Consider the following 24,403-nt stretch of genomic DNA (forward strand, 5'->3'; position numbering starts at 1 on the left):
AACATACAGGGATCCCCCCCATAGTGCAGCGTGTCACAGTGTAACATACAGGGATCCCCCCATAGTGCAGCGTGTCACAGTGTAACATACAGGGATCCCCCCCCATAGTGCAGCGTGTCACAGTGTAACATACAGGGATCCCCCCCCCCCATAGTGCAGCGTGTCACAGTGTAACATACAGGGATCCCCCCATAGTGCAGCCTGTCACAGTGTAACATACAGGGATCCCCCCATAGTGCAGCGTGTCACAGTGTAACATACAGGGATCCCCCCATAGTGCAGCGTGTCACAGTGTAACATACAGGGATCCCCCCATAGTGCAGCGTGTCACAGTGTAACATACAGGGATCCCCCCCCCATAGTGCAGCGTGTCACAGTGTAACATAGAGATCCCCCCCATAGTGCAGCGTGTCACAGTGTAACATACAGGGATCCCCCCATAGTGCAGCGTGTCACAGTGTAACATACAGGGATCCCCCCATAGTGCAGCGTGTCACAGTGTAACATACAGGGATCCCCCCATAGTGCAGCGTGTCACAGTGTAACATACAGGGATCCCCCCATAGTGCAGCGTGTCACAGTGTAACATACAGGGATCCCCCCCCATAGTGCAGCGTGTCACAGTGTAACATACAGGGATCCCCCCCCATAGTGCAGCGTGTCACAGTGTAACATACAGGGATCCCCCCATAGTGCAGCGTGTCACAGTGTAACATACAGGGATCCCCCCATAGTGCAGCGTGTCACAGTGTAACATACAGGGATCCCCCATAGTGCAGCGTGTCACAGTGTAACATACAGGGATCCCCCCCCCCCCCATAGTGCAGCGTGTCACAGTGTAACATACAGAGATCCCCCCATAGTGCAGCGTGTCACAGTGTAACATACAGGGATCCCCCCATAGTGCAGCGTGTCACAGTGTAACATACAGGGATCCCCCCATAGTGCAGCGTGTCACAGTGTAACATACAGGGATCCCCCCCCCCCATAGTGCAGCGTGTCACAGTGTAACATACAGAGATCCCACCATAGTGCAGCGTGTCACAGTGTAACATACAGGGTTCCCCCATAGTGCAGCGTGTCACAGTGGGCCAGATGTATCAAGCTTCAAAAAGTGATAACATGGAGAGTGATAAGCAACCAGCCAATAAGCTGCTAACTGCCATGTCACAAGCTGGGTTTGAAAAATGACAGGCAAGAGCTGATTAGCTGGATGTTTATCACTTTTAGAAGCTTGATACATCTGGCCCAGTGTAACATACAGGGATCCCCCCATAGTGCAGCCTGTCACAGTGTAACATACAGGGATCCCACCCATCAGTCTACAACAGGCATATCCAAACTGAAGCCCTCCAGCTGTTGTGAAACTACACATCCCAGCATGCTTTGCCATAGTTTTAGCATTCCTTGATAGCAAAACTGTTGCAAGTCATGATGGGACTTGTAGTTTATTAACAGTTGGAGGGCCATAGTTTGGACGTGCCTGGTCTACAAGAACTAGAAATCCCAGCACACACACCAGTCTCTGCCTTGCAGCACCACAGCTTGGGCTGGGGGGGGACTCAGCTGCCTCTGTCTGGTCCCAGCGATAGCACACACCTGGTATTATACTGCAGCCTGTGTGAGTAGAACAGCAGCTCCCCTGTAAGTGCCCTTATAGCTCACACCCAGCAATCACTACTATGCTGTTACTAGCAGTATAATACCTGGGGTAACCAGGTGCCAGCTGCAGCACTCTCCCTCCTGCCTGCCATGCACACCCTGGTAACACGACAGGTCGGCTCCTCCCACTCTTCCGCACACAGGAAATACACTTTGGTTACAGCCGCGGAGGAGTCTGGGAGCTGAGTACAAACCACAGGAAAATGGCCGCCGCTGTATGAGGACACTGGGACATAACTGCCGGACTGGTAGAAATGGTAATTGCCTGTGTGAATGCATAGAGAGAGAGTTATGTGATGTCATCATGCCAGGTTACCGGAAGATGATAGATTCCATGCTGTAAGTACAATTAGTAAGACTCCATAACAATTGTCCCCGGTGCGAGTGAACGGCGGCCATTTTTCCGAAGAACAGCCCTTACCTGTGGCTGCAGTATCTCGGCTTCCTGCTGAGGCAGCGCTGGTGATCAGACCGGAGGCCTCTCACTTCCAGCAGCCACGGTGTTTAAATTACGGGGGACCGATAGAAGGCATTGCCGTATCTGGTAGCAGGTGATTATGGTGATGTCCTGGTGTTATTATACAGGGGGAGCTGCCTGTGGTGTCCTGTTATACAGGGTAGCAGCCTGTGTAATACAGGGAGAGCAGCCTGTGGTGTCTTGTTATACACAGGGAAGCGGCCTGTGTAATACAGGGAGAGCAGCCTGTGGTGTCTTGTTATACAGGGGGAGTGGCCTGCGTTATCCTGATATACAGGGGTAGTGGCCTGCAGTGTCCTATTATACAGGGAGAACGCCCTGTTATACAGGAGAGCATCCTGCGGTGTCCTAATATATAGGAGAGCAGCCTGTGGTGTCCTGTATACAGGGGAAGCAGCTTGTGGCGTTCTGTTATACAGGGGGAGCAGCCTGTGGCGTCCCTGTATACAGGGGGAGCAGCCTGCGGCGTCCCTGTATACAGGGGGAGCAGCCTGCGGCGTCCCTGTATACAGGGGGAGCAGCCTGCGGCGTCCCTGTATACAGGGGGAGCAGCCTGCGGCGTCCCTGTATACAGGGGGAGCAGCCTGCGGCGTCCCTGTATACAGGGGGAGCAGCCTGCGGCGTCCCTGTATACAGGGGGAGCAGCCTGCGGCGTTCTGTTATACAGGGGGAGCGGTTTGTGGCATCCTCTTACACAGGAGGTGCGGCCTGCAGCTTCCTCTTATACAGGAGGTGCGGCCTGCGGCAGCCGTTGCTATACAGGAGGAGCGACCGGTGTCCCGTCTCGCAGGGGGAGTGGCCTGCGGTCTCCTTTTTATACAGTGAGAGCGGCCAGTGGTGTCCTAGTACATTTATTTTGCGACAACCATTTATTATAATGGACGTTGTAGTGAAATGTTTGCTATAGCGCTTATTAGGGTTACCACCTCATCCCTTTAATTACAGACTCATATTAATTACACAGGTTCTGTGACTGATTAATACAAGGTGAAATGGAGTTTTGAAGTCCGTCAGCTGTACTTTGTGGTGTATATTGTAATTATTATATTTATTCCAGAACAACAGAGCATTGAGGATGAGACCCGTCACTGATTCCTCGAGGATGAACAATAACAAGATTCACATGACTGAAAGGATACTAAATCTTACCCTGGAGATCATCTACCTGCTGACTGGAGAGGTGAGGGGATCTGGGAGTGTCACTGTGACATCACTTATATCTATAGTAATAATACAGGGACATGACTGGGGAGGTGAGGGGATCTGGCAGTGTCACTGTGACATCACTTATATCTATAGTAATAATACAGGGACATGACTGGGAGGTGAGGGGATCTGGGAGCGTCACTGTGACATCACTTATATCTATAGTAATAATACAGGGACGTGACTGGGGAGGTGAGGGGAGCTGGGAGTGTCACTGTGACATCACTTACATCTATAGTAATAATACAGGGATGTGACTGGGGAGGTAAGGGGATCTGGGAGTGTCAGTGACATCACTTATATCTATAGTAATAATACTGGACATGACGGGAGGTGAGGGGATCTGGGAGTGTCACTAACATCACTTATATCTATAGTAATATTACAGGGAGGTGACTGGGGAGGTGAGGAGATCTGGGAGTGTCACTGTGACATCACTTATATCTATAGTAATAATACAGGGACGTAACTGGGGAGGTGAGGAGATCTGGGAGTGTCACTGTGACATCACTTATATCTATAGTAGTAATACAGGGACATGACTGGGGAGGTGAGGGGATCTGGGAGTGTCACTGACATCACTTATATCTATAGTAATAATACTGGACATGACTGGGGAGGTGAGGGGATCTGGGAGTGTCACTGTGACATCACTTATATCTATAGTAATAATACAGGGAAGTGACTGGGGAGGTGAGGGGATCTGGGAGTGTCACTGTGACATCACTTATATCTACAGTAATAATACTGGACATGACTGGGGAGGTGATGGGATCTGGGAGTGTCACTGTGACATCACTTATATCTACAGTAATAATACAGGGACGTGACTGGGGAGGTGAGGGGATCTGGGAGTGTCACTGTGACATCACTTATATCTATAGTAATAATACAGGGACATGACTGAGGAGGTGAGGGGATGTGGGAGCGTCACTGTGACATCACTTATACCTACAGTAATAATACAGGGACGTGACTGGGGAGGTGAGGGGATCTGGGAGCGTCAGTGACATCACTTATATCTACAGTAATAATACAGGGACGTGACTGGTGAGATGAGGGGATCTGGGAGCGTCACTGTGACATCACTTGTATCTATAGTAATAATACAGGGACGTGACTGGGGAGGTGAGGGGATCTGGGAGTGTCACTGTAACATCACTTATATCTATAGTAATATTACAGGGAAGTGACTGGGGAGGTGAGGGGATCTGGGAGTGTCACTGTGACATCAATTATATCTATAGTAATATTACAGGGAAGTGACTGGGGAGGTGAGGAGATCTGGGAGTGTCACTGTGACATCACTTACTGTATTTGCTGGCATATAAGACTACTTTTGGTACTTGTGGAGTATCACGGCTCCCACGATGGCCATTGCATGCGATTTTGAACAGAAATGCATCCAAATGCATTGAAATTTGTATCAAACCTGTTCAATGGCCCCCAAATGTCATTTTTTAGGCTGTACCACCCCCACTATCAACGCGAACCCGAAGCGTGGCGAGCGCTGCGAGCCCGCGAGGGGCGGCTGTACGCGTCCTATTACTTTTTCATACCCCCACTATCCACGTCAGCGTGGAGTTGAGAATAGAAACGCGAGCCACCGAGCCCGAAGCGTGGCGAGGGGACACGGATACCTTCACAGGTATACACGTCCCCTCGCGGGCTTCACAGGTGTCCGCGTCCCCTCGCGGGGCTCGCCACACTTTCTATTCTCAACTCCACGCCGACGTGGATAGTGGGGGTATGAAAAGGTCGTAGGACGCGTACCGCCGCCCCTCGTGGGCTCGCCACGCTTCGGGTTCACGTTGATAGTGGGGGTGGTACAGCCTGAAAAATGACATTTGGGGGCCATTGAACATGTTTGATACTAATTTCAATGCATTTGGATGCATTTCTGTTCAAAATCGCATGCGATCGCATACGATTTCTTCAAAAAATGCTCAGCCATCAAATGCGCAGCCATCTTCTGCATGCAGCCCTCGGGTCTCCTGGAGTGTTGGGTCTGTCTCCCCTGTAAGAACACCTACTGCTGACCGCTTTGTACAGCATTCATATCCTCCTTGCTCCCATAGCAGCGCAGTAGTTGATCAGAGTGCCTTGCAGTTTATTGTACCAGTATTGTACTTATATCTCTGCATTGTCTGTGACTGATGTGCTAGTTGTCTATTGTCTGCTATCTGCTCTATCTAATACAGGTCGATAAGGAATATTTACAGTTTTTGGAATAATTTGGGTTTTTATTACTTACCTGGTCCCTTGGTGGTTAACAAAACTGAGTAGAGATGGCAAACTCGGCTCTTTCCCGTGAGCGGCTCCCAACGTCTCCACTCACGGGAAAGAGTTGGTTCTTTGACTCGGCTCTCAACTCGTCTCTCTTTTTTTTGCAGTAATCATAATAACAGATTTTGTGTTTAATACTGATATTATTAAGTTTTGTTACCCATGGTGGGGCCACGGTGTTCAGAAGAGTATATATATATATATAATATAGACGTCCAGGAATCGGCACTCCCAGTGAAGGTAGATAACTGTAGCCGGTGCCCTCACAGGATAGGGTATGTAGGTGGAGGTGGTGCGGCACTCACGGCGAAATAAAGTCACTCTTACAAGAGATGTGATCAACGTTTCAATTTTTATGAAAAAATTGTCATCAGGATAATACAAACAGGCAAACAGTGGTCTTATATAGGTGCACATCAAGGTGAGATCAGGAGGAAGGGGTGGGGAAACCACACCCTCCCACTGGTTAAGGCTGACATCATTAGCAAAGGCGTCGACTAAAAGTGACATAAGCATTACCATGGTAATGAGTGAATACAAAAATAAATGAAATAAGAAAATGTTAAAAATAGCATATACAAAAGATTTACAAAAATATACAATATAATGTAACACGGACAATAGACTATAGAATGGCATCAGGGCAATGATTACAGTAGGTTCTCTACAGTTTTTTAGCGAAAGATTACAGTAGGTTCTTTAAAGTTTTTAGCGAAAGATGGAATATGTAATCTGTTCATTAAGCCCTTTGGGGGCGATGACACCAAGGCTGTGTATCCATCGCGCCTCACATTGGAGCAACTTCAATGCCCTGTCGCCGCCTCTGATAGATGTCGGCACACAGTCAATCATGCGGTAGAGTAAACTGGACACAGGATGTTTCAATTCGGCAAAGTGCCGTGCCACCGCTTGCTCACTTTTGCCCGTAGTTAGGGCTTGTCTGATAGAGCACCTGTGCATGGCCATACGCTCTTTGAACATACGTGTGGTTTTGCCAATATATTGCAAACTGCAAGGGCAGATAATTTGATAAACCACGTATGAAGATGCACAGGTGAAATGATGCCGGATTTTAATTTTTTGGCCAGTGTGAGGATGGGCAAATGTATCGCCTGTTAATAAATATTGGCAAGTAACACACGTGCTTCTGAAACATCCCTTTTTCACTGGTGCCAACCAGCTACGATCTGGGGTTTCAGGGTGGTATATCACATTGGTTTTGACAAGTTTATCTCTGAGGTTACTGCCTCTAGAAAAACAGGGCATGATGCGTTTGTTGATAAATGGTAAAGTTTTATCTTTTTGCACTATTGGCCATTGAGATTTTGACTATTTTAGTAATTACACCAGAATTTTCATTATACTTATTCACCCAGGGGATGACTTCATTGACAGTGTCAGCTTTAATTTTAGGGGTGAGTAATGTACAGCGGTCAATCTGCATAATCCTATTTTTACAGTCTAGGAGGTGTTTAAGCACCTAGCCTCGTTGTGCCAGTCTCTGGATTAGATCATCGATCTGTTCAGAGCATTTTATTGGATCACTGTTGATTATGCAGATTGACCGCTGTACATTACTCACCCCTAAAATTAAAGCTGACACTGTCAATGAAGTCATCCCCTGGGTGAATAAGTATAATGAAAATTCTGGTGTAATTACTAAAATAGTCAAATCTCAATGGCCAATAGTGCAAAAAGATAAAACTTTACCATTTATCAACAAACGCATCATGCCCTGTTTTTCTAGAGGCAGTAACCTCAGAGATAAACTTGTCAAAACCAATGTGATATACCACCCTGAAACCCCAGATCGTAGCTGGTTGGCACCAGTGAAAAAGGGATGTTTCAGAAGCACGTGTGTTACTTGCCAATATTTATTAACAGGCGATACATTTGCCCATCCTCACACTGGCCAAAAAATTAAAATCCGGCATCATTTCACCTGTGCATCTTCATACGTGGTTTATCAAATTATCTGCCCTTGCAGTTTGCAATATATTGGCAAAACCACACGTATGTTCAAAGAGCGTATGGCCATGCACAGGTGCTCCATCAGACAAGCCCTAACAACGGGCAAAAGTGAGCAAGCGGTGGCACGGCACTTTGCCGAATTGAAACATCCTGTGTCCAGTTTACGCTACCGCATGATTGACTGTGTGCCGACATCTATCAGAGGCGGCGACAGGGCATTGAAGTTGCTCCAATGTGAGGCGCGATGGATACACCGCCTTGGTGTCATCGCCCCCAAAGGGCTTAATGAACAGATTACATATTCCATCTTTCGCTAAAAACTTTAAAGAACCTACTGTAATCTTTCGCTAAAAAACTGTAGAGAACCTACTGTAATCATTGCCCTGATGCCATTCTATTGTCTATTATCCGTGTTACATTATATTGTATATTTTTGTAAATCTTTTGTAAATGCTATTTTTAACATTTTCTTATTTCATTTATTTTTGTATTCACTCATTACCATGGTAATGCTTATGTCACTTTTAGTCGACGCCTTTGCTAATGACGTCAGCCTTAACCAGTGGGAGGTTGTGGTTTCCCCACCCCTTCCTCCTGATCTCACCTTGATGTGCACCTATATAAGACCACTGTTTGCCGGTTTGTATTATCCTGATGACAATTTTTTCATAAAAATTGAAACGTTGATCACATCTCTTGTAAGAGTGACTTTATTTCGCCGTGAGTGCCGCACCACCTCCACCTATATATATAATATATATATAACAAACTTCTGTTAAATGCCGTGACCGCACCATGGGCAACAAAACTAAACAGATTTTTTTTTATATATATATATATTAGTGATATTTTTATTGTGATGATTAACGTAAAAAAAAAAAAAAAAAGAAGAGCTGTGAGGCTTTGAGCGGCCAGCAAACTATGAGCCGCAAGAGCTGAGCCGGGAGAGCAGAGTTATGAGCAGGGAGAGCTGGTGGGAGGAGTCCTTGATCTGTGAGTGTGTCTGAGCAAAGGTTCCTGGAGTGGGACAGGTCTTTCGATCACTGACAGTCAGTGATTGGAAAAGAAGAACTGTCCCACCCTGGGAGCCGCGGGTCAGTTTTAACAGCTCCCAGCTCATTTTGAAGAATCCGCTCTTTGAACCAGCTCCTCTGTGAGCTACCCATCTCTAAAACTGAGGAGATGAGCATGGAGGGAGGTGGGGTTAAGAATCCTAAAAGCTTTGCTGATTGGTGCCTGGTCCTCTGGATCCGCCTACAACCCCGGTGTTAGCACTGTGGCTCCCATGAACCTCAAAGAAAGAGAAGTAACCAGAGGCAAGTCTACAATAACTCTCATTTTCCCAATACACAGGGTTACACAGTAGTGAAGAAGACATCTGGTGAGCATGAGACACCCAGTAGTCACCCCTGTGTGTCAGAAGGACAGAAAAGGACCCAGAGCCCCATAACAGGGCCCACACCTCACTCACTGATACATGGGAGAGACAATGACCAGAAGATCCTGGAACTCACCAACAAGATCATCCAGCTGCTGACTAAAGAGGTGACAGATGGGAATGGGACATTATACAGTGACATCGGGGGAGGTGACTGCTGGGAATGGGACATTATACAGTGACATCGAGGGAGGAGACTGCTGGGAATGGGACATTATACAGTAACAGTAGGGGATGTGACCGGAGAGCTGACTGCTGGGAATGGGACATTGTACAGTGACATCGGGAAAGGTGACTGCTGGGAATGGGACATTATACAGTAACACCGGGGGGGGGTTGGGGGGTTATTTATTCAATGTTATACCAAGTTGTGTCTCCCTGTACTGTTCCTTTGTACGGCGCTGCGAACACTTGTGGCGCCTTTATAAATAAAATTATAATAATAATGTGCCCGGAGAGGTGACTGGTGGAAATGGGACAGTAAAACCGGGGAATGTGACCGGAGAGGTGACTGCTGGGGATGGGGCATTATACAGGAACACCGGGGGATGTGACCGGAGAGGTGACTGCTGGGAATGGGGCATTATACAGTAACACCGGGAGATGTGACCGGAGAGGTGACTGCTGGGAATGGGACATTATACAGTAACACCGGGAGATGTGACCGGAGAGGTGACTGCTGGGGATGGGGCATTATACAGGAACACCGGGGGATGTGACCGGAGAGGTGACTGCTGGGGATGGGGCATTATACAGGAACACCGGGGTATGTGACCGGAGAGGTGACTGCTGGGAATGGGGCATTATACAGTAACACCGGGAGATGTGACCGGAGAGGTGACTGCTGGGGATGGGGCATTATACAGGAACACCGGGGGATGTGACCGGAGAGGTGACTGCTGGGAATGGGACATTATACAGTAACACCGGGAGATGTGACCGGAGAGGTGACTGCTGGGAATGGGTCATTATACAGTAACACCGGGGAATGAGAGCGGAGAGGTGACTGCTGGGAATGGAACATTATACAGTAACACCTGGGAATGTAAGCGGAGAGGTGACTGCTGGGAATGGGACATTATACAGTAACACCGGGGAATGTGAGCGGAGAGGTGACTGCTGGGAATGGGACATTATACAGTAACACCGGGGGATGTGACCGGAGATGTGACTGCTGGGAATGGGGCATTATACAGTAACACCAGGGGATGTGACAGGAGAGGTGACTGCTGGGAATGGGACATTATACAGTAACACCAGGGGATGTGACAGGAGAGGTGACTGCTGGGAATGGGACATTATACAGTAACACCGGGGGATGTGACAGGAGAGGTGACTGCTGGGAATGGGACATTATACAGTAGCACCGGGAGATGTGACCGGAGAGGTGACTGCTGGGAATGGGTCATTATACAGTAACACCGGGGAATGTGAGCGGAGAGGTGACTGCTGGGGATGGGACATTATACAGTAACACCGGGGGATGTGACATGAGAGGTGACTGCTGGGAATGGGGCATTATACAGTAACACCGGGGAATGTGAGCGGAGAGGTGACTGCTGGGGATGGGGCATTATACAGGAACACCGGGAGAGCTGACTTCTGGGAATGGGGCATTATACAGTAACACCGGGAGAGGTGACTGCTGGGAATGGGGCATTATACTGTAATCTCAATAACATCAGACCTTATTAATGTGGTATTTTTTTAGGTTCAGTGTGAAGATTCGTCTGATATTAAGGTAGAAGATACAGAGGGAGAAGAGCTGTATGTGCCTGACATTAAGGTAGAAGATACAGAAGGAGAAGAGCTGTATGTGCCTGACATTAAGGTAGAAGATACAGAGGGAGAAGAGCTGTATGCGCCTGACATTAAGGTAGAAGATACAGAGGGAGAAGAGCTGTATGCGCCTGACATTAAGGTAGAAGATACAGCGAGAGAAGAGATGGATGTGATTGATATTAAGGTAGAAGAAGAAGAGTCTTATGTGACAGATAAGGGAGAAGATACATATATGACGGGTGATCAGCAGTGTAAGGAGGAGGAAATCCCTACAGACATCAGCACAGGTGAGGAATAATCACTTATTACATATTTTCCTTGTTCTGCCAATACATTTTTCTCGGTACTTATGTATTATCTGGACTCCCATGTTAAATGCACCCCATTTTTTCATACCCCTACTATCCAACTACGCATGGAGTTGATGTTATATAGTGTGGCGAGCGCAGCGAGGCGAGCGGACACGGTCTCATAAGAAAACCGGGAGTCCAGATATTACATAAGTACCGTTTTCTCTTATCCTGCAACCTCCTCTGTCAGACCAAACTAATGAGGACAATGCATCTGTTAAGTGGGGGAGTCCAGAGCCATCATCCCCTATTATACTCCTGCTCTCCCCTCACATCATGTCACTGTGTGTTACCAGTCCAGAGATCTGACCAGTCTCCTCCCCACACTCTCTGGTGTATCTTATACATCAGAAGCCATCAGCCCCTATTATACTCCTGCTCTCCCCTCACATCATGTCACTGTGTTACCAGCCCAGAGATCTGACCAGTCTCCTCCCCACACTCTCTGGTGTATCTCATACATCAGCAGCCATCAGCCCCTATTATACTCCTGCTCTCCCCTCACATCATGTCACTGTGTGTTACCAGCCCAGAGATCTGACCTGTCTCCTCCCCACCCTCTCTGGTGTATCTCATACACCAGGTGCCATCAGCCCCTATTATACTCCTGCTCTCCCCCTCACATCATGTCACTGTGTGTTACCAGCTCAGATATCTGACCAGTCTCCTTCCCACACTCTCTGGTGTATCTCATACATCAGGTGCCATCAGCCCCTATTATACTCCTGCTCTCCCCCTCACATCATGTCACTGTGTGTTACCAGCTCAGATATCTGACCAGTCTCCTCCCCACACTCTGGTGTATCTCATACATCAGCAGCCTAGAGCCCCTATTATACTACTGCTCTCCCCTCACATCATGTCACTGTGTGTTACCAGCCCAGAGATCTGACCAGTCTCCTCCCCACACTCTCTGGTGCATCTCATACATCAGGAGCCATCAGCCACTATTATACTCCTGCTCTCCCCCTCACATCATGTCACTGTGTGTTACCAGCCCAGAGATCTGACCTGTCTCCTCCCCACACTCTCTGGTGTATTTCATACATCGGCAGCCATCAGCCCCTATTATACTCCTGCTCTCCCGCTCACATCATGTCACTGTGTTACCAGCCCAGAGATCTGACCAGTCTCCTCCCCACACTCTCTGGTGTATCTCATACATCAGTATCCATCAGCCCCTATTATACTCCTGCTCTACCCCTCACATCATGTCACTGTGTTACCAGCCCAGAGATCTCACCAGTCTCCTCCCCACACTCTCTGGTGTATCTCATACATCAGGAGCCATCAGCCCCTATTATACTCCTGCTCTCCCCCTCACATCATGTCACTGTGTGTTACCAGCCCAGAGATCTCACCAGTCTCCTCCCCACACTCTCTGGTGTATCTCATACATCAGGAGCCATCAGCCCCTATTATACTCCCGCTGGAGTAGTGGTAACCAGTGACCAGGACATGCTGCCAGTGTACCCCACAGCTACTGTGCTGCCACGTGTATAGTGTGTGAGAGAGAAGTGACTGGCTGCACAGTGTCACTGGCTTATGTGGGTTCCTGTCCCATAGTATTAGCTGGGCAATGTGTAAGCTGGGGTAATGTTACTCCCCTCAGTCTGAATGTCTCCGTGGCTGGGTCTATGCAGTCTGCTTGGTGATCCCATTGTATTGTATGCTATGACCATACTTTGGAGGTCTTTCTAGTTTGATCGTCCCCCTGCGTGTTCCCATGGAGGAGCGATGTTTTGCTATTGTGCAGGCTCTGTTTGGGAACGGACGTGGCGACCTGCGTAGTCCCCAGCCATACGTCACCGGATGTCAGCTGCCCGCCCTCCTCCCGTACAAGGGTGCCGCAAATCTGAGTCACCAGAGAGTAACTTATATGTGCGAGCGCTGTAGAAATCATTCGATGGTCAGCGGCCAGCGTGCGGGGGGTGTTCGTGCGGGCGGTGTTTGGTTGACGAATTTCTCAGCTTTGCGAGTCAACCAGAATGACCTCCTTTATCTGTGTAACAGTCACATTTGCTGTATGTACATATAGAGATGTAATAATTATTATTTTTTTAAATATATGCCAACCACGGTGGGCCCCTAGATGGAGGGGGGCCCAGGGGTACTGACCCCTTGTGCCCCCCTTATAATCCGTCCCTGACCCAAACACCATTCTCCAACTACAAAGCTGCATGTACATTCTCTCTATAACAACCTTATGTTTTCCTATGCAGCTACTACAGCCGCCGCTGGGAACACAGATTATAAGAGGGTCTACGAAAATCATCTACTGCAACCCTCAATACTACTACAGCACACACACCAGAAGGTACCTAATAAATTCCACAGACCCTTACTCTGTTACCCCTGCACATACTACAATACATACACTCAAATCAACGCACTTCAATTCCATTTCAAACACACCATCAAAACACACCACTACATACACTTACTACCAATTTACACGCACCTCATCCACACAAACACTACACCCACAAGCCTCCCTATCCAATACATAATACAACTTCACTTACGTACTAAACACACATATACATCCCTCTCCCAGACGAAACATGCACCACTCACTACAACTCCTACACTACGTATACCACAAAACCTTTATTTCTATTCATACTTTTGTAAACAGCATATATTTATTCTACAACAATTTAATAACTATATTGCAACATTCACATCAGTCCCTGCCCCAGTGGACCTTACACTCTAAATATCCACTCAATCGTTATAACAAACACACAATCCTAACTACCACTCCCACACAAAACCAAATAACAACATCACGCCCTACAACTGCCCAATACACGCACGCATCACTGCACACACTCACACAAATGGCCACAATATACACCAACCCATACACCATCTTGCTACTCATACTATCATACACAGCACACCTGCATCTACTCAACTCCTAATACCCCTGCACCCACACTACACAACACAGCACCTTCACATCACGCATCCATACAAAAAACACACACATCCCTGCTACATTTACATCATTTACCACAATTACCATCACTTTGTTGCTGCAACCCCCACCACACACAAATATTCTTTCTCTTTCCTCGGTGACACAGCTCACGATGGGATGTAGGAGGGGTCCGCAGGAGCCAGGTACCTATGCTTCTAAGTCTTTGGGAGCAGGCTCCTCCCTATTGCATCCCACAATGCTTCAGTTAGTTTTAGGTGCCCACAGGAGTGGGTGCGCTGCAGTGTGTGAGGAGAACTGGAGTTGGGACATGTGTGATGAAGCTGATGTTTTAGCTTCAGGCATTGAAGATTTGATTGTGGCTGTATGTAAAACAGACTCTGAATCTTTCAGAGGAAGAAAAAACTCCTGCTCACTGTGTTTTTAGAGTCGCAGGGACCATGTGTGTTTCGCCTCTGATGAGGGAATGATTTCTTTATTGAGTGAAGCAGGAAAGACTCCTGATAAACGGTTGTAGATGGCTAAGAGATATGCTAATAGGTACCCCATGCCGGAGGAACATAGCAAGTTATGGGAGAAGGCCCCAATAGTGGATGCATCAGTAGCTAGGCTGTCTAAATCCACTGCGTTACCTGTTCAGGGGGGGTGCTGCTTTTAAAGATCCAGTGGACAAAAAAGGTAGAAGGTTGCTTGAAAGCTATCTTTTAAAGGTGTGGGATTCACGCTGCGGCCTATTATTGCTTCTGCTTGGGTTACTAAAGCAATGATCAAGTGGGCGGAGGGGCGGAGGAGCTGAGTAGTCTACTCCACCAAAATTCTGAGGCTTTTATACTGTCATAAAAGTTGAGATGTGCTGCGGAATATGTTTGTGAGGCCGGTGAGGAAGGAGCTAAAATGGCGTCCAGAGTGTCTTACCGCTGTTACTGCTCAAAGGGCTCTTTGGCTAAAAGCGTGGGAAACTGATCGCGAGTCAAAGAAGTCCCTTGAAAACTTGCCATTTAATGGTGAAATATTGTTTGGCTCGGAGCTGGAAGCCATCATTAAGCAGGCTACAGGGTGTAAGAGTACATTTCTCCCCACTACTTCCAAGAGTTCAGGCTCCAAGTTTGGAGTTTTCAAACCGTCCTTTCGGGGTGGACTATCCAATAGAGGACATACTGGCCGTGGTAGATTTCAGGCCAACAGAGGAAAGAATTCCAAATCTCATTTTGGGGCCTTTACAAAGAAGCATGCAGCAAAAAGTGATGATAAGTCCTCTGCATGACGTTGCGGAGGCTCCCCGTTCTGAGCTCAGAGTGGGGGGGTTTCCTCCTGCACTTTCAGGGCAGGTGGAGGGAATCTATAGTAGATCCTTGGGTCCTTTCCATCATTTCCGAGGGTTACCGGATAAATCAGAGGCGCTCCACCAAAGAGATTTCTTCCTACGCCTTTGCCTCGGACCGCAACACTGAGGTCCGCACTTCTAGGGGCAGCCTTGTCTCTCAAGGAGAAGGGTGTAGTGATTCCGGTACCTCAGGAGGAAAGAAAAAAAGGATTTTATTTGATCCTTTTCCTAGTCCCCAAGCCAGACGGGTCTTTCAGGCCTATTCTAAATGTAAAATCTTTAAATGTTCACTTATGGGTAGATCATTTTCGCAAGGAGTCTCTGCGTTTTGTGCTCCTGAGCATAGAGCCGGGGGAGTTTCTGGCATCTGTAGACATTCAGGATGCGTACCTCCATGTGCCCATTTACAAGGATCACCAGTCTCTTCTCCGATTTTCAATAGGAGAAAATCATTGGCAGTTTCAAGCTCTGCCGTTTGGTTTGGCAACGGCTCCGAGAGAGTTCACAAAAGTGATGGCGGTCATGGCGGCAGCTCTCCGTCTGAAGGGAATAGTAATTATTCCTTATCTGGATGACCTTTTATTCAAGGCGGTGTCGGCGGGAAAACTTCAGGAACACCTGAGTATCGCTACACAGTTCTTGCAAGATCAGGGTTGGGTGCTAAACCTTCCCAAGTCACATTTAGCACCAACTCAGAGTCTGCAATTCCTCGGGGTTATTCTGGACACACACTTTCACAGGGTGTTCTTACCACATCCCAAGGCAGTGGAGATTAGTCAGATGGTGCTGACAATCCTTCAGGCTCCTGCACCAAAGGTGTGGCAGGGGGTAAGGTTACTGAGCAAAATGGTAGCAACCTTCGAGACGTTGCAGTTTGCCAGATTCCATTAGAGGAGTTTCCAGTGGAACATCCTATCGTGCTGGTCGGGGAATGCAAAAACTATGAAGCAGGAACGGTTCTGTCTCAGGAGTCAAGAGTATCCCTGGAATGGTGGACAGATAGAGACTCTGCAGATGGGGCTGTCCCTTTGCTCTTGGGATTGGTTGGTCATTACGACGGATGCCAGTCTCAGGGGTTGGGGAGCGGTTGTCCTCCACCTACGGTTACAGGGCCTTTGGTCCAAGGAGGAATCCAGACTTCCTATCAACATACTGGAACTGAGAGCGGTATGGAATGCCTTGTGCCAAGCAGAAGAGTTTCTGATGGGATTGCCATTACGAGTTCAATTCGACAATGCCACAACAGTGGCATACTTCAACCATCGGAGGAACTCGCAGCAAGATGGCAATGAAAGAGATAGTGGGGATCTTCACCTGGGCAGAAGTACAGATGCCAGCACTGTCAGCTGTGTTCATTCCGGGGATCCGGAATGTAGAGGCGGACTTTCTCAGCAGGGCGGATCTGCTGTAGGGGGAATGGTCACTCCATCTGGAAGTTTTCCAAGTAATTGTAGACCGCTGGGGACTGCCAGACATAGATCTAATAGCATCAAGGAGAAATTGTTAGGTGCCGAGGTTTTATTCCCGATCGAGGGACCCATCGGCTTGGGCAGTGAATGCCATGACAATCCCTTGGTGTTTCAGTCAGGTCTACATTTTCCCCCCGTTTCCAATGATCTCGAGGGTGTTGAAAAGGATAAAGAACTAGAGAGTACCAGCCATACTGATTGCACCAGATTGGCCCAGGAGGTCATGATACTCACACATGAAATTATCCACGGAATCGTGGCAACTACCTCTTCGTCCAGATTTGCTAAGTCAAGGACTGTTCCTACACCTGGACCTAGCTTGTCTCAAGTTGACGGCGTGGCTTATGAGTCCTCCTTATTAAGAAAGAAGGGATTTTCAGATGCGGTTATTCAGACCATGCTCAGGGCTCGAAAACCGGTGTCAGCAGCCAATTACCATCGGGTCTGGAAGATCTATATCAGGTGGTGTGAACGGCAGAGAGATCATACATCTAGGTTTAAGGTGGCGAGGCTACTGGATAGCCTTTCGTCTGGACTTAGCTTAAAGTCATTGAAAGTGCAGATTTCGGCACTATCCATTTTCTTTCAAAAGAGGGTGGCTCTGTTGCCAGAGGTTCAGACCTTTTTGCAGGGTATGACCAGGATTAAGCCTCCTTACAGGCAGCCGGTTGCACCGTGGGATTTGTCTCTTGTTTTATCTGTGTTCCAAAAACCTCATTTTGAGCCACTGAGATCGGCGGATCTCAAATCTGTTTCTTGGAAACTTACATTTTTGTTGCCCATTGCCTTGGCTAGGCGTGTATCGGAGTTGGGTGTCTTGTCCTGCAAGTCACCATTTTAGATTTTCCATGATGACAGGGCTGTGCTCAGAATGGTACCTAAATTTCTACCTAAGGTAGTATCCTTATTTCATTTGAATCAGGACATTGTGCTCCCGTTTTTTTCCCCGCCTGAGGGAACGAGGGATAGGGACAGTTTGAAAAAGTTAGACGTGGTTCGCGCATTGCGAATCTATGTGAATAGGGTAAAGGATGTTCGCAAATCGGATTTGCTGCTGGTATTGTACGATGTACATAAGATTGGGTGGCCTGCTTCAAAGCAGACAATTGCTCATTGGTTGAGATCAACTATTGCGTTTGCCTACTGTAAGGCAGGTAGGCCTGTTCCATCTCGCATAAATGCCCACACTACAAGGTCAGTTGCTTCTTCGTGGGCGGTGCGTCATGGGGCCACAGCGGAGCAGCTGTGCAGGGCAGCCACCTGGTCCTCTGTTCCCACCTTTACAAAATTCTACAGGTTTCATGAGTTCGTGTTGGAGGACGCTTCATTTGGACGGGCAGTGATGAGAACTGGCAGTCTGAGCGCACCCTCCCAAAGGACCGGCTCGTGAACTTCCCATCGTGAGCTGTGCCACTGGACTGGACGAAAGAGAAAAGGGGATTTTTGTAAGAACTTACTTTTCGAACCCCTTTCTCTGAGTCCAGTCCGGTGACACAGCGATCCCTCCCTAACGCTCAGTAAGTTGTACCGTTCATGGTTGCCATGTTATGAGTTATAAGTTGCATATATGATGTTCAGGCATTGTACTGAGTTGTGTATCCTAGTGTGCTGTTGAAGTTGAACTGAGGCATTGTGGGATGCAGTACGGAGGAGCCTGCTCCCAAAGTCTTAGAAGCATAGGTGCCTGGCTCCTGCGGACCCTCCTACATCCCATCGTGAGCTGTGTCACTGGACTGGACTTAGAGAAAGGGGTTCGAACGGTAAGTTCCTACAAAAATCCCCTTATCTACCCCACATACAAACCACTCAACCAACTACACACTACCAAATACAATTACACTCCACAATACACCAATAACAACACCCTAACACACACATCACACCTTGGCATCACACCTTCACATTGGCAACAACACTACAAACACAAGTTTACAATCTACAACTACACACCATACACCTATACAAAAACACACACTAATGTAGAGTACTCTCTCCACCCACACCCAAACACCATTGTCCAACTACATATCTGGGCATCTACATTCTCTATATAACAATGTTATGTCTACTTACACAGCCACTACAGGCGCCAATACAACCACAGAATATAATACGCTGCACAACACAAACCACACAAGGTAAGTTATATATTCCACATACCCTTAGTGTTTTACCCTGCACATACTACACTAAATATACTCAAATATCCTCACTTCCTTGATAGTTAACGATGTCATGTCTAAACATAAAATCATTTACAAATCCACACCCATGCATCTCCATGTCCGCATTCTCTTACCACAGTACCTACACAGTAATAGCTACAACACAAATAACTACACACACACAATAACACTACTTACAACACTTCCTCACCCCCTACACCACTCTACTTAACATTTCTATTGCACACTTACTCCCTACACAGCCTTATATCAAACACACTGTTAACACATATACTTTAGCGCAAACATACCCCACACAACACCTCAACAGCCAAACAACACGTACACTATACTGAAACACACCCAAAACACACACAACACTATGCCATCTACCTACACCACCAATACATACACCACACCAACATATTAACCATAACCACACACACAAACAATACAACCACACACTACTTACCTCACATATTGTAAACACAACCCACACCTTACAATAACACTGCCACGTCTGCTAACAAACATCCTAAACTCGACTATGCCACACCTTAAATCCTTACTCAAACACCTACACAACTCACACATAATCCTACTATAACACCTTCCCCGCATACACACCTATCCCCCACACACACACACAAACACACACACACTCCCATGCCTCCAACAATCATTGCTAAAAAAAAACCACATGTGCCACTCTCACCACTACTTCAACTGTACCTCCCTTAACCCCTGCACCCTCCAACCTAATTGTAATTTTAAAAAAATCACTACACACAAACTTACAATTAACTATCACATACGCAATACACATGCACCTCACACTACTCCACCCAACACATCCCCACATATATTTATTTATTATTTATTAACAGTTTCTTATATAGCGCAGCATATTCCATTGCGCTTTACAAAGGAGACAGTGATACAACAAAACAGGGTATTTACAGACAGTCAAAGCCTACAATCTATAGGAAAATAGGCATTGATACATAAGGATAGATACTGTATTCTTTATTGCATCGATTCCACCAGAATGCAAGGTTCTATGACTGGTTCTGGAATTTGATAAGCTTGCATGAAGAGATGAGTTTTTAGGGAATGCTTATAGGTTTGGAGACTGGAGGAGAGTCTTATTGTGCTTGGGAGGGCATTCCACAGAGTGGGTGCAGCCCGAAGAAAGTCCTGCAGTCAGGAATAGGAGCGAGTAATGAGTGTTCACAACACCTACAGTATACTTACAAATTTCACAAACCCACACACCCCACTAACACACCAACAACACTTTTGCTTATGCCATTACATTACACACACCAACTTACACCCACCCCTCACCCCCCACATATGCCACACCTTCACTTAAAACATTGACCACCATTCAAATACACTTATTTTTACAATACACTGATACTTTCTCATGTCATAGATAACTATGGACTCCCAAGAAGATCCCCTATTAAGAAAACGAAGAAAAAATGCAGAACGCAAAGCAAGATGGTTAGCAAAACAAAGTCAAGAGTCCCTAAACAAAATTAAAGCTGCAAATGCAAATTCAATGAAACTTCGTCGTGCACAAAAAACAGTACAACAAAGTCAAGTGCGTCGTATTGTAAATGCACAAGCACCACAACGCAGAGTGCAACGCCAAAGAGGGGAACAAGCCGTAGTTCCAAAGGCCGTGGATAACGAGTGTCCCACACCCTCACCTACAGAACAAATAATGCTACATGTCCAACTACCTCAATTTACCAATGTACAATCTCCTACCTACCTACCACCTACCTACCTAATCACCTACCTACCTACTTACAAGCCTGTCTTGGGATATACAATACAAACCTCCCCCCTGGCTTCTGAGGCCCGAAAGGAAAATCCAGCTTACACCCCAAAAAATCTTTTTCCTAGCTGAGAGACTACAATAGCCATAGCAGCTAAATCAACGTGGGTAGTGGTAAGACCCCCTATGGAGAACTTTTTTATGCCACCGATCATACTGTTTATTTGAATGCGCATATAAAACTTTTGCTGTGGAGAATAATTGGTCCTACAATTAGGATACATATCTATCCACAGAGTGACAGTATATCTTCTATTCATACTCAAGTGATACATTGTTAAACTATAGCAGCTAGATCTATTGTGGTAGCGGTAAGACTCTTTTTGAAGGATTCTTACACCATCAACATCTGCTTATTTGGATGTGTATGAAAAACCTTTTTTCACAGAAAATAAATGGCTCTATAACCAAGGCATATTTTCACTTACTGAGTGACATTGTGTTTGATGAATATACTCAAGTGATTAATTGATCTTGTACAATCAATTAGCCATATATTGCCTCCACCTGTACGGAGGGATGGATGATGAGGATTGGCTGAAACCTAAAGCAGAGGCGCGGGGTCTAAGCCGACTGCAGTGTTCACCAGTGACCCCCGTAAGGGGATATGGACTAAGCTGCAACGCCCTCTGCCCAGGTTCCTCTGTGACTTTGGCAGGGTTTGATACTCTGGAGACTGGTAGAGCAAAGATGTTATGGGGTACTTAAACCATCGATGGTGATCGATGGCACTGAATGGTTGGTAGCAACTCAGAGGGCACAGAGGAATGTGGATAGCAAGGTGTACATGGTATAGGGGCCTGAGTACCGTGGGATGCGGCCTGGGAGCCGGTCGATGGTATTCGATGGTGCGGCCTGGGAGCCGGAGGAGAGTACTTGTGATGTGGCCTGGAAGCCGAAGGAAACTCGATGATGCGGCCTGGAAGCCGGAGAAGACTCGATGGGGATCGATGGTGATCACTGGGATGGCTGGAGCGGCCTGGGAGCCGAGAGGTGACGGGCATGGGAACCCACTGGTATCCGGATGCTGAGCAGGTAACCTGGGCTGCACACAGAGAGCTGGATCACACGGCAGATGGAACTCGTGGAAGCTTCTGGCAGGAGTAGAATAACCAGGAACGTTGAGGATGTAAGCCGGTAACAGCGGACAGTTACAGTACAAGGCCGCCTTAACAGCCATTCGTGAAGAATTCAGTCCCATCATGTCTGCCGGAAAATAAACTCAACAGTGGTTAGTCGATTCATATCTTCAAGTTGAAGCTAATAGATTAAACTACATTCGAGTCAATCAAACACGTTTACGAGCAGAACAGTATCAAGGACTTGCTGATCACCTTGCACACAAAGCTGAAAATTGTAACATGCAACCTGGTGTCGCTGTTATTTTGCCATCAACATTCGAAGGATCACCAAGACATATGCGAGAGCGTTGCTGTGACGCAATGTCTATTTTTGGTAAGTGGGGAGCACCAGATGTTTTTGTAACCTTCACTGCTAATCCAACTTGGAATGAAATAAAAGACCATTTACGAGCCGGCGAGAACACTTCAGATCGACCAGATTTAGTAGCACGTGTTTTTCAAATTTAAACTACATTCTCTTATTAAGGATATAACAAACCACGGGGTTTTTGGCAAGGCTAAAGCTTTTGTATATACTATTGAGTTCCAAAAAAAGGGGGCTACCACACGCACACATACTTATTACACTGCAAGCAGAAGACAAAATTACCACCTTGCATGAAAGATGGCAAATGTTCAAAGCTATTTCCAAAACCATTCAATTACGAAACAACGTTAAACATTAATTGTTATCCTATTTACCAACGTCGACCTGGAGAACAAGTAGAAGTTAGAGGTGTCCTTATGTCCAACCAACATGTGGTGCCATACAATCCATACTTATTACTAAAGTACAATGCTCACATAGACGTGGAAGTATGCACTTCACTAACGGCTATCAAGTACATCTACAAATACATTTTTAAAGGCTTTGATTGTGCTAATGTGGCCATTACACCAAATGGAGAAGCCCAACTGCACTACAACGAAATAACCAATTTTATTGACTGTCGCTATGTAAGCCCACCAGAAGCAATTTGGCACCTAGGAGAATCATTAATGCATAATCGGCCACACATAGTCATCAGACTTCCAGTACATCTACCCAACCAGCAAACAATCATCTTTAAACAAGGTCATGAACAAAACGCTCTCTGTACAGCACAAACTGTACAAACCAAACTGGAAGCATGGTTTCACCTCAATGCTAATACACCACATTCACAACAGCGGTTGTACTCCGAAATTCCACTGCACTACGTTTACACACATGGCAAGTGGCAACCAAGACCATGCGGTGGAGACAATATTGTTGCCGAATGTATATCGTCAGTATCAAAAATGAAGAAAGCTTTTATCGACGTATTTTACTACTACATGTTCCCGGTGCAATCAGTTTCCAGGCATTGCAAACTGCCATTGCTGTTCTTTGTGAAACCTTTAAAGCTGCTGCTTTAGCACATGGCCTTCTCGCATCAGATAACGAACGGCATAACTGTTTTAACAGATGCAGCCACATACATTATGCCTAAACAGTTAAGAGAAATGTTTGCCTACATATGTTGCTTTTGTCAACCTGCTGAACCACTTCAGTTATGGAAAGATCACATTATTCAGTAATTATATGTTAGTTGGGCTCCCATAAAGCTATTTGCTTAGTGGGCTATTCTGCGTAGGGAAATCGCATCGCATGTCCAGTTTTAGTGTCACAGGATGCGATGCGATATTACTCATTAATATATTCACTGCTATTTTTCCTGGTGTCATCGCATGGCATTGTAACTCACGCATGCAATTTTACAAAGTTATGTATGAACTGTCCAAAATTGTGTGAGATTGAATGCGATTTTGTAAGGGGTCCTGTACTGGCAATTGTAGGTACCCCTCCTACTACTCACAGCACCCCATAGATACCCCTACACTATCCTCCCACTATCCAAACCACCCTATAGCGTTGCAAGTGCAGCGCTGCCCCACTATCCACGCCACCCCAAAGAGTGGCGAGCGGCAGCGGAATGCGTCCTCTTGACCTTTTCATACCCCCACTATACACGTCGGCGTGGAGTTGATTTTATAGAGTGTGGCGAGCGGACGCAGAAAACATGTAAAGTAATCCGCGTCCCCTTGCGGGGCTCGCCACACTATATAAAATAAAACTCCAGGCCGACGTGGAAAGTGGGGGTATGAAAAGGTCGGGAGGACGTGTTCCGCTGCGCTCGCCACGCTTCGGGATGGCGTGGATAGTGGTGTGGTTTTAGGAACAAATTCACAGCATCCATACAACACATCTGAGGCAGTAATGTGGAGATATCTTAACGTTCAACTTTTAAATTTAATGAGAAATAATGAAGATAATGCATAAGGAATAAATATCAACAGCAAAGACCATGATTAATTAGAACAAGAAGCACAAAAACC

At 46.7% G+C, this 24,403-nt stretch overlaps 1 protein-coding gene across 5 annotated transcripts in view; it reads left to right on the forward strand.

Moving 5' to 3' along the window:
- The first annotated feature begins 1,835 nt into the window (after nucleotides 1-1,835).
- LOC146007513 (uncharacterized) overlaps nucleotides 1,836-24,403 on the forward strand; it is a 218,458-nt gene continuing 195,890 nt past the window's right edge. Inside the window, exons 1-4 of one of the 5 annotated variants that reach the window (XM_083145923.1) lie at nucleotides 1,836-1,919; nucleotides 3,198-3,320; nucleotides 8,957-9,148; nucleotides 10,753-11,110. In XM_083145923.1, the coding sequence (XP_083002049.1) occupies nucleotides 1,917-1,919; nucleotides 3,198-3,320; nucleotides 8,957-9,148; nucleotides 10,753-11,110 (676 nt within the window). In that variant the 5' untranslated portion in view covers nucleotides 1,836-1,916. The other 4 variants (XM_083145924.1, XM_083145918.1, XM_083145922.1 and 1 more) reach the window with 4 other exon arrangements.

This window comes from Crinia signifera, chromosome 6 (genome assembly GCF_055691185.1).
Source record: "Crinia signifera chromosome 6, ASM5569118v1, whole genome shotgun sequence".
In the NCBI taxonomy this organism is placed as follows: domain Eukaryota; kingdom Metazoa; phylum Chordata; class Amphibia; order Anura; family Myobatrachidae; genus Crinia; species Crinia signifera.